A 12,223-nucleotide genomic window follows, 5' to 3' on the forward strand; every position below is an offset into this window, starting at 1 on the left:
GTCGCGTCGCCATACCCTAAGGCCCCTTTCACACGAGCGAGTTTTCCACGTGGGTGCAAAGCTTGATGCGAACTCAGTGCGCCCGTGCGGAATCCGGACCTATTCACTTCAATGGGTCAATGAGCGTTGGTTTTCACGCATCACTTGTGCGTTGCGTAAAAATCGCAACATGTTCTATATTCTGCGATTTTCACGCAACGCAGGCCCCATAGAAGTGAATGGGGCTGCGTGAAAAACTCATCGCATCCGCAAGCAAGATTTTCACGGATGGGAGCTAAGAGATGGTGTTTGTAAACATTCAGTTTTTTTATCACGCGCGTGAAAAACGCATCAATGCGCATTTCACCCGCGCGATAAAAACTGAACAACTGAACGCGATCGCAAACAAAACTGAATGAACTTGTCTGCGAAATCGTGCAGTTTTCACTGAACGCATCCGGACCTAATCCGTATCGCTCGTCTGCAAGGGGCCTAAGGCTTCGTACACATGAGTGATACAAAATTTGTCTGAGAGCTTTGAGTGAAAAACTGATTTTTAGCCATTACTTTTGCTTCATAGTTTTCTGCAAAACTGTTAAAGGGTCCATTCACACGTCCGTTGTTTCTTTCCTGATCTGTTCCGTTTTTTGCGGAACAGATCTGGACCAGTTCTGTACCCATTCATTTTCTATGGGTCCTGAAAAAAAATCAGACATTGAGCTGTCCGATTTTTTTCAGGACCCATTGAAAATGAATGGGTACAGATCTGGTCCAGATCTGTTCCGCAAAAAACGGAACAGATCAGGAAAGAAACAACGGACGTGTGAATGAACCCTAAAAGGGGGTTTCCAGGCTTCTGATATTGATTACCTATCCTCAGGATATGTCATTAAAGGGGTTGTCTCATCTCAGACATTGGGGGCATATCGTTAGGATATGCTCCCAATGTCTGATTAATGTGGGTCCCACCTCTGGGACAAGCACCTATACTTAGAACAGAGCCCGCAAAGTGAAGGAGGGCGCACTATGCGGCTGCCCTCCATTCATTCCTATGGGAGCGCCGAAAATAACTGAGCGCTGGCTCGGCTATTTCTGTCAGACCCATAGAAGCGAATGGAACAGTGGCGCTTGCGCATGCGCTTCCCATTCATTTCAACAAGAGTGTCGAAAATAGCTGAGCGTGCCGCTCGGCTTTTTTTGGCACTTCCATAGGAATGAATGGAAGGCGGCCACGCATGCGCAGTGCACCCTCCTTCACTTTGTGGGCTCCGTTCTTTCAGGCATTGGGGGCATATTCTAACGATATGCCCACAATGTCTGAGGTGAGACAATCCCTTTTAATATCCAATCATTCATGTTCTGATACTTCACTTCTCCACCAATAAGCAGTTCTCTGGCACTGGAACAGGAAGCAGACAGCGCCGTTGAAAGTGTAGTGGCCATGCCGGGTCACTACAGCTTAGCTTCCATTCACTTCAATGAGAAACGAGCTGCAGTAACTAAGCACGGCCACTACACTTTGAACGGCGCTGTTTGCTTCATTCATGAGCTAGTTCCAGCACTTGAGGCTGCAGGGAACAGCTGATCGGCGGGGTGCCGGTTGTCAGACTCTTACCGATCAGATATTCATGACCTATCCTGAGTGTAGGTCCTTCATTTTAGGATCCCTTTAAGTTCTTGCTTTTTTCTGCAAGGATATCTTCAGTTGATACTTGATATGTTTTTTTACCTGTGTAAAGAAAAACTGAAGAATAACCTGAAGAATAACTCAAGGCAATCATCAGTGAAAAACAGACCTCACACAGATGCTGTCCATGTGCTCTGTTTTTTTTTCACTGCGCCATTGATTTGAGTGCAGCAGTCCTGCCTGAAAAACGGAACATGCTGCGATTTTTCCTGAACGGACAGATGGTCGATGAAAAACAATGATCATGTGCACATGCCTAGGGATGAGCGACTCGAATCAAACAAATCGATTTGTCTCATTAGCAAGAGCTCTTCACCGGTGAGGGTCTGGCCCCGCAGGTGAAGAAGCGTCCACCTGCCTGTTGATTGATAGGGTCGCACAATATGGGCCCTGCGCCACTGCTCCAAGTAGAAATGCAGGCGCCGAAGCTCAAATGTGGCTCAGGAGCAGACTGCACAAGCGCCACTACATTTCTGGGTGCATCGCTACACGGAGCAGCAGCACAGGGCCCAGATTGTCAGGGCTAGACGTCAATCAACAGGCAGGTGAGTGCTCATTCACCTGTGGGCACAGGAGGCATGAATTTCCATGCATTGTGCACCATATTCTTCAATGCTGCGCCCAACGTGGCGATCAAGCCTTCATAGGGTACTGAGTTGCGTCAGGTTTCTCTGCTATGCCTCACACAGCAGAGGAGGTATTTTTTGATCATCAATCTTTTCAATGCAACTGCACCAGAAATCCGGTGTAATTGCACTGAAAAATCAGCTTCGGTGCACATTTGACATGAGTTTCCCATGCACTCATGCCATAACAAGCAGATAACAGACATCCTATTCATTGAATAAATACTGTTCAGTAGAGATGAGCGAATCGAAGTTGACGAAGTGGAATTCGATCCGAATTTTAGGAAAAATTTGATTCGCACCGAATCCGAATTTCCTTGCGATTCGTGGTAACGAATCACATTTTTTCCTAAAATGGCTGCTGCATGTGTGAGGACATGGAGAAAGGAACTCTGGTTAGGCAGAATTACCCATAATGCCATGCATGCAGCCAATCAGCAGCCAGCCCTGTGATGTCACAGCCCTATAAACAGCATCAGCATCTTAGATTCTGCCATTTACCAGTGTACTTAGTGCAGGGAGAGACGTCTGCAGGCGCTAGGGACAGTGATAAGAAAGACTTGATTGTGGTGAAAAAGCGATTTATGAGTGCAGGGAAAGGATAGGGAGGAATCGTTCCACGGCATTTATGTAGGGTTCAGTAGGGGAGGTTACAGCCTGGGTAATAGGAACAATACTATTACACCTTGCTGCACTAACTAGGGATCCAAATTGCCATTATACAGCTCTGTAATTCCAGCAAACCATTCTTATTAGGGTGCAAGTGCTGTTTGAAGCAGCCATTAACAAGGTTTATTAAAAGGAAATATTTCTACTTATTTGCCCTTGTGCAGTGCAGTTATAGGTTCTAAAGCATTTTTTGGCTTGTATTAGTGGGACAAAAAGGGCTTATTAGCCGTCGTGTGGTGAAGTGTGAAAATTCCAGCCCTTTTTGTCATGTATTAGTGGCAAAAGTAAAATTATATTGGCCGTTCAGCAGTGCAGTTATATGTTCTAAAGCCTTTTGTGGCGCGTATTACAGAGTTTTTTGGGGTGTTTTAATTTCTTTTTTATTTATTTATTTATTTGATCTAACAGAATGTCAGGCAGAGAAGTGCCAGGCCATGCACAGATTAGTGGCAGAGGCCTAAATGTTTCTGGTGCTGGCACAGGTCGCAGCAGAGTAAGGGGGCATGGCAGCAGGGGTCACTTCCAGAGGACTGAGCTCCCAGTGTCAGCTAGCGTTCGTGTCTTGACCAGCAACCCAGCGGTTCTTGAATGGTTGATTCGGTCATCCACTTCGTCCCAAGTGACATCAGACACCCCCAGCAAAGAATCGGGGGGTTCGTCAGACACAACCCTTAGTTGGCATGGCCTGGGAGCAGGCCCTGTACCCTCTCCTGTCCTCAACTTGCCTCTGTCCTTTTCTGTTCCCTCAGCCAGAGAAGTATTGTATGCTGTAGGCTCAGCCCCACTGTACAGCGAGGACGAGCTACTAGATGGCAGTAAGCAGCTACTGGCCAGCCAACATGTGGAGGAGACATCCGCCGCTTCCTCCGCTAGGCGGGCAAGTAATATTCAGTATATTGGGCAGACTAGATGGGCCAAATGGTTCTTATCTGCCCACACATTCTATGTTTCTATGTTTATTTGATGAGGAGAGTGGCGTGGGAGCTGGTGTTGCGAGCGGTGAGGCTCCTGACCCAGAGACCGTTGAGGAGAACATCAGTGACGTACAGACAGTACTCAATGATGATGATGATGTAGCTGATCGCACTTGGGAGCCAGGTAACGAAGGGGCTTCATCATCAGGAGAAGAGGGTGGCAGCTTGCCTGTGAGGCAGCGGCGGAGCCAGCAAGTTGCTAGCGTGGCTGGGTCAGCAGGGTGGTAGTAGTGGGAGGTCGGTAGCTAAACGTGCCAGGGGAAGACCACCCACTTCGCAGGAGCATACCTGCCCGGAAGGTAGTGGTGCACGGGTTCACGGAAGCAGCGGCAATAGCAGTCAGTCAGTGCGTAGTTTTTTGTGAAGCCACCGGAGGAGGTGAACATGGCCGTATGTAGAATCTGTGGGCAGAAGGTGAAGCATGGCCAGGGTGCCAATGTTGGCACCACGGCCCTGTGTCAACATATGCAGCGTCGCCATAAAGTGACCTGGGAGAACCGTGGCTCCGATGCGGTGGTCCAGCCTGCGGCAGCAACCGCTGCATCACCCAGTGCCACGCACCTGGTTTCAGGCAGTCAAGGCTCCACCACCTCAGCCGAAGGGAGCTGTCTGTCCTTCCCATCATCTGCTGGTCCTGATGCTCCTGCTCCTCCTCCTACTCCTCGTCAGTCATTCCGCCAGCAATTGATCACCGAAGCGATTGCCAAGAGACAATAGTATGCGTGCACTCATCCAACGGCGCAGAAGCTGAATGTACTCCTGGCCAAGTTGCTGGTGCTGCAGTCCCTCCCTTTCCAAGTGGTGGACTCTGCACATTTCAGAGAACTGATGGCTTGTGCTGAGCCGAGGTGGAGAGTCCCAAGCCGTCATTTCTTTGCCAAAAAGGCAGTACCAGCCCTGCACACACATGTAGAACAGAAGGTGGGCCAGTCCTGGAGCCTGTCGGTGTCTGTCAAAGTGCACGGCAGCGCCGACGTGTGGAGCTGTAACTTAGGTGAGGGACAATTCATGTCCTTTACGGCCCACTGGGTGAATGTGGTACCTGCACAGCCACACCAGCAACTTGGCCAGGTTAGGCCGCTTCCACCTCCACGTTGTCACTCCGTTGGTCCTGCGACAATGTCCGCCTCTGCCTCCTCATCCTCCACCGTGTCCTCAGTGTCCTCCACTGCAGGGACAATTCACAGTGCCCCTCCAGCATACTACATGTGCAGGGCACGGCGGTGTCACGCTGTTCTGCACCTTGTTTGCCTAGGCGAACGGAGTCACACAGGGGAGGAACTGCTCCGTGTCCTTCATCAAGAAATCGTATCCTGGCTTACACCTCAACAACTGAAAATCGGAACCATGGTGACCGACAACGGGAAGAACATGGTGTCGGCGCTGCATCAAGGAGGGCTGAGCCATGTGCCCTGCATGATACACGTGTTCAATCTGGTTGTCAAGCCATTTCTGAAGTCTTCCACCCATCTGCAAGACATCCTAAAAATGGCCAGGAAACTTTGCATGCACTTTACACTCCACTCGTACACCGCAAAGCACACAATACTTGAGCTGCAGCGGCAAAACGGCATCCCCTAACATAGGCTGATATGCGACGTTTCCACCCGTTGGAATTCCACCCTCCATATGTTGGACGAACAGAGAAAGGCCATAAATGATTTATTGATGATCCAAGTGGACAGGAGTACTCCTGTGTGTAACTTCAGTGTCAGCCAGTGGCAGCTCATGCGTGACACCTGCCGTTTGCTCAGGCCCTTTGAGGATGCCATGTTATTTGTCAGTCGCCAGGACTACGGGATGAACAACGTCATTCCACTGCTTCATGTCCTGGAACAGATACTGGTAAATCTGGCTGGTCAGGGGATTGGAGATGTGGCACCTAGATCTCACAGCCACATAAGCCCTTTGGGGGCTGAACTGGAGGAGGAGGAGGAGGACATTGGAGCAAAAGCAATGTGTAGCGAAATGGGTGGTTTTTACACACAGGTGACAGGAGAGGAGGCGCAGAAACAGCCAGAGGAGCTACAGGGCGATGAGGAAGACGAGGCAGAGGACCCAGACACACTGTGGCAGTATGCAGTGGAGATGGAGGCAGGGAGTCCCTCCGAGTCACTCGCACAAATGGCCCGATGCATGCTCACTTGCTTGCGTAGTGACAGCCGAATTGTCACCATTCGGCAGAGGGATGACTTGTCTCACCTACTATTCTAATGCTGCCACCTGCCTGATGCCACACATCTGATGCCAAGTGCTCCTTATTTCACCCACCATCTTCAGATGGTGCTCGTATTGCCTCCCACCTCCCCACTCTGTCACCGGGTCACTCCGTGGTCTCCTGATGCTGCTGCCACCTCCACACTATGTCACCTTGCCACTCTGTGGTCTCCTCATGCTGCTGCCACCTCCACACTATGTCACCTTGCTACTCTGTGGTCTCCTCATGCTGCTGCCACCTCCACACTATGTCACCTTGCCAATCTGTGGTCTCCTCGTGCTTCTGCCACCTCCACACCGCAAAACACGGATGGCGTCCGTGCGCGTTCCGCAATTTGCGGAATGGCACGGACAGCCTGTAATATCACTGCCTATTCTTGTCCGCAAAGCCCGGACAAGAATAGGACACGTTATATTTTTTTTGCTGTCCACGGAACGGAGCAACGGATGCGAAAAGCACACAGAGTGCTGTCCACATCTTTTGGCCCCATTGAAGTGAATGGGCTCGGATGCAGACCAAAACAACGGCCGTGTGCATGTAGTAAGGAAGAGTTCATACTTGAGTTATTTGGTCAGTTTTGGCCCCATACCTGCCCAAATAAGTGAAGTGTGCAGTGATTGTAAGAGCGACGCCTGTCATCTGCATGTCATAAGGACTCACAGTATTATTTCACTACCAAAGCAGACTCCCTATGCGTGTTACTGCAAGGCACAGTGTTCTACACCACTATAAAGGCTCTCTGCAGCCAGGAAATAGAAGTTTTTTAATGAGATTCACCGCAAATAAATTGGATCAAACCAAATTTTTTCCACAAAATTCGGCGAACAGGCGAATCAAATTTTTAAAAAATTTGCTAATCTCTACTGTTCAGTATCTGAACCCTCCTGTTTTTGCCTCATTATTTAACTATGTTTTCTATTGAAATGCTCTGCTGCGCTCTGCACAGGAAAAGTGATGCAAGGGGGAGAACAGGTGTCGCGGAGGAGGAATCTGTCTCTCTCACATTTTCTATTTACAAGGCACCGGCTGTTTCTGTACAACAGACTGGATACGTGACACACAAATGAGAAAACACACACCTGACCCTGGTCGTGGGCTTGTGTCTAACTGCCATGACACCGGGAAGAAGAAAGGAAAAGCTTCCTCTGTAATTTCTATAAAGAGAATGTATCATCAGAAAATGACCTATGTGCCTGTAGAGCTGCACATGGAGGCAGAGACTCAGAGTGCCGCCATATGATGTCTCTGTGCAGCACCATATTACAAAGATATTCTTTCTGAGACGCACCGCTTATAGGGCATCTGTCAGCAGTTTTGTACCTATGACACTGGCTGACCTGTTCCATGTGCACTTGGCAGCTGAAGGCATCTGTGTTGGTCCCATGTTCATATGTGTCCGCATTGCTGAGAAAAATTATGTTTTAGTATATGTAAATGAGCCTGTAGGAGCAACGGGGGCGTTACCATTACACCTGTAGGCTATTATCTCTCTGCACCTGCAGCACCCTCTGCACTTTGATTGACAGGACCAAGCAGTGTAAGGCCTCTTTCACACTACCATTTTTTTTTTTTCGTTTTTCGGGATGTTTTTTGTGTTCCGTATACGGTCCGTATACGGAACCATTCATTTCAATGGTTCCGCAAAAAAAAAGGAATATATTCTGTATGCATTCCGTTTCCGTATTTCCGTTTTTCCGTTCCTTTGAAAGATAGAACATGTCCTATTATTGCCCGCAAATCACGTTCCGTAGCTCCATTCAAGTTAATGGGTCCGCAAAAAAAACGGAACACATACAGAAATGCATCCGTTCCGTTTTTTCGGAACCATCTATGGAAAATGTTATGCCCAGCCCAATTTTTTCTATGTAATTACCGTATACTATATATGCCATACGGAAAAACGTAACGGAAAAACGTAACGGAAACGGAAACACAACGGAAACAAAAAACGGAACAACGTATCCGTGAAAAACGGACTGCAAAACACTGAAATAGCCATACGGTAGTGTGAAAAAGGCCTAAATGTGATCACACCTGGTCCTGTTAATCCAAGTGCAAAAGTTGCAGAAAAAGTGGATCTCAAGGTGTAATAGTAACGCCCCCGTTGCTCTTAGAGGCTCATTTGCATATATTAAAACATCGTTTTTCTCAGCAATACGGACACATATGAACATGGGACCAACACAGATGCCTTCAGCTGCCAAGTGCACATATAACAGGTCAGCCGGTGTCATAGGTACAAAACTGCTGACAGATGCCCTTTAAGAATACCTCCATAATACCACAGCCGGTAGGGTACACTTCTGTATACCTCAGACAGACAGAGCAGCAGTATGTCCCAGAGATTTCTATCAGTGCTGTATTATTACTTCATAAAACGTAAAACTTACGGAGCCGTAAGACAGTTGTGTGAATGAGGTGAAGTCCATGGCTGCGACAATACCTTGTGGACCATGCGCAGCCGTACAGTGCTGTGATATGGCCCCATAGAAATCTCAGTCTCAACTGTATCAGTATATGCGATTGATAAACATTTCACACGGTGTGAAAATATCAACAAAGCCTCCTGCTACAATGTATATTGTATTATATTATGTATCCTGTGTGACTTGAGTTATCCAACTTGAAGCTTTATAATCTGCCTTGGATCCATTGTTTTATGCCCATGTCATGAATGTTCCCCTCCTAGGAGTGACTGGGTCACATCTTATCGAGTCATGGTCAGTAATGACAGTCACAGCTGGGTCTTTGCAAGAAATGAAACTGGAGATCTGGTAAGAAAAGCTTCTTATTCCTTAAATTTATAGTGGTATTATATCTATCTATCTATCTATCTATCTTCTATCTATCATCTACCCCATATCTATCTCCTATCTATCTATCTATCTATCTATCTATCTATCTATCTATCTATCTATTATCTATCTATCTATCTATCTATCTTCTATCTATCTTCTATCTATCTATCTATCTATCTATCTATCTATCTATCTATCTATCTATCTATCTTCTATCTATCTTCTATCTATCTATCTATCTATCTATCTATCTGCAGTGTACTCAAGTTGTGCGTAGTAGGTGTTTCTGAGTGTAGTAGTGCAATATACACTAACCTGGTACAGCTGACTCTCTGCAAGGGCAGGTATAGGTAGGAATAGTTCGTGACGCCAGTGCCAAGTAAACGGTGGCACGCCGTTTGCGGATGCAGGAATAATTTGAGGAAACGTGGTGTTAAAACAGAACTTCAACTTTAGTAGTTTGCAGGCAGAGACAATATTGGAAACGCAGTTCCTCAGCATACAGTCGATTTTGCAATTCGGTCGATGCAGGCAATTCAGTACAGCAGGGTAATTACAGAGTGTTGAACACAGGATTTGCAGCAAAGGAGCTTGCACTCTAACTCTGTCTGATCCTGGAATGTAGCAATTCTTCACCAAGGCCCATTAACCTAAGTCTGGCTTTATATCCTTGATTATGGCTTAAATAAGTACCTCCTCTGTTTCTCTCAGTACCTCTGGCTCCTCTGATATTTGCCTCAGTCTCTCCTAGCTTCCTCAGGCTCTAGAAACTTCTGAGCTCTGGTCTAGACTGCCTTTTACTTCCTTGTCTGTGCCTTATATAAACTAGGGCTCTCTAGCTCCCTCTATTGACTAGAAGCTGGAATGACACCCCTAGCAGGCCTCTGCATGCAAGTTTCAGTAACAGGAAAATACATACATTACATGACATCTTATAAAACTGACATATAGCAACTTCCCATAATTAGGAGGGACGACAGCACACCAAGTGACACTTTGGTAGTGACGGGTATTACAACTCCCGTACACTACATATCTATTATCTATCTATCTATCTATCTATCTATCTATCTATCTATCTATCTATCTATTATCTATCTATCTATCTATCTATCTATCTATTATCTATCTATCTATCTATCTATCTATCTATCTATCTATCTATCTATCTAAACAGTGTCCGTCTGGGGTGCCTAGGGCCCACCAGTAAAATGTATTTTGGGGGCCCACCATACGGATACATTCAAATATTACCTGCAAGATGCTACCAGATGATTGAATATGGGGATCCCTGCAGCAACTGTGAGAAGGTAGGTCCTGGGGAGAAGAGGACCCTGGCAGCTTTCCTCTAGACCTAGAAGTCATCTCAGCTCTGATTGTGTCCATAATAATAAACTGGGGAGTTTCTAGAATAATCTATCAGGTTTCTTTATGTGAACATCGGCTGGTTGAGGTTCTGTACACTGAATATATGTATTTAGTGCAGTAAGTCTACTGTGTTATGTGCCACTTGTGCAGGGGGTGGGAGACTAGGGGCCAATCTTGCTCAGGGGCCCACCGGGGGATTCATCTATACTCCCGTGGGCCAGGCCGAGCCTATATCTAAAATAGAAGAATGAGGCAGCACTCCAAGGTAAGGTGAATAGGTGGCGGAGCTGCTATATTTACCCCTAAGCGCAATGTTTCAGCCCAACACAATGAGGCCTTTCTCTAGGCTGGAGAACTCCTTGGAGTGCTGCTTCATTCTTCTACTTTATATCCATTGGCTTATAACCCGCGGCCTGGAGGGATTGCGCCCATTATACACACATTTTGACAAGTTCTGCTGCTTTGTTATAGTATCTATACACTGTGTGCACAATTATTAGGCAGGTTGTATTTTTGAGGATTCATTTTAATATTGAACAACTGCAGTGCTGTCGGTCAATCCAAAATGTTAATAAAACTCAAACCTGAATATTTAAAGTAAAAGTGACATTTCGGCTTTCTTAGGAGAATATCTATGTGTGCAGAATTATTATGTAACTTAAAGGGAACCTGTCATCACTGAGGGCAGTATAAAACAGTGCCAGAAATGCTGATCTCAGCGGTGTGTCACTCATCAGCTAAAAGTAAGCGGTTGCCGAGAACCAGCATCATAACCATTGCAGCCCAGGCCTCGAAAAGAGTCACATCTACCGGAGAAGAGTCCTGGTTATTCATAATCTCCTGCTCTCTCACCCATCTGCTGATGATTGGCAGTTCTCTCCTAGAGAGAAAGGGAGAAAACCCGGTAGAAGCCTGTCAGTCATCAGCAGGAGAGCAGGAATTCATGAATATCCAGGACTCTTCTCAGGCGGCCGGGACTCTTTTCCAGGCCCAGTCTGCAATGACTGATGTTGGTTCTCGGCAACCACTTACTTTTAACTTATCAATGACAGATCGCTGAAATCAACTCACCTGTCTCTACTTTATTCTGCCGTTAGTATGGGCAACATAAAGTTGTTGACAGGTTCCTTTTAAGGTCCCTTTACATGGGACAACAGAGCAGCAGATTGTCGGGACGGAAACGTCCCGCCAGATAATCACTAATGATTGTTAACTATGAACGCTTGTTAGGGATTATCTTTAGGATTTTTAGCCCGTGTAAAGGGGTCTTAAAGGGGTTGTGTCACTTCAGAAAATAGCATTTATTATTTAGAAGACGTTAATACAAGGCACTTACTAATGTATTGTGATTCTCCATATTGCCTCCTTTGCTGGCTGGATTTATTTTTTCATCACATTATACGCTGTTCATTTCCATGGTTATGACCAGCCATGAAAGCCATATATATTTTTTGCCGATAGTCTTATTTAGGCTGCGTTCACACGGGCGAGATTTCCGCGCGGGTGCAATGCGGTAGGTGAACGTATTGCACCCGCACTGAATCCCGACCCATTCATTTCTATGAGCCTGTGCACATGAGCGGTGATTTTCACGCATCACTAATGCGTTGCGTGAAAATCGCAGCATGTTCTATATTCTGCGTTTTTCACGCAACGCAGGCCCCATAGAAGTGAATGGGGTTGCATGAAAATCGCAAGCATCCGCAAGCAAGTGCGGATGCGGTGCGATTTTCACGCACGGTTGCTAGGAGACGATCGGGATGGAGACCCGATCATTATTATTTTCCCTTATAACATAAGGGAAAATAATAGCATTCTGAATACAGAATGCATAGTAAACTAGCGCTGGAGGGGTTAAAAAAAAATAAAAAATTTAACTCACCTTAGTCTACTTGATCGCGGCC

General features: G+C 46.6%; 1 protein-coding gene across 1 annotated transcript in view; it reads left to right on the plus strand.

Annotated features, from left to right (window-relative positions):
• Positions 1-12,223, plus strand: part of CPXM2 (carboxypeptidase X, M14 family member 2) — a 132,029-nt gene that overhangs the window by 78,444 nt on the left and 41,362 nt on the right. Inside the window, exon 6 of the mRNA XM_040436613.1 lies at positions 8,843-8,927. Coding sequence (XP_040292547.1) covers positions 8,843-8,927 — 85 coding nt within the window. The remainder of the gene's footprint in view (positions 1-8,842; positions 8,928-12,223) is intronic.

The sequence above is a fragment of the Bufo bufo genome, chromosome 6 (genome assembly GCF_905171765.1).
Source record: "Bufo bufo chromosome 6, aBufBuf1.1, whole genome shotgun sequence".
NCBI lineage: Eukaryota > Metazoa > Chordata > Amphibia > Anura > Bufonidae > Bufo > Bufo bufo.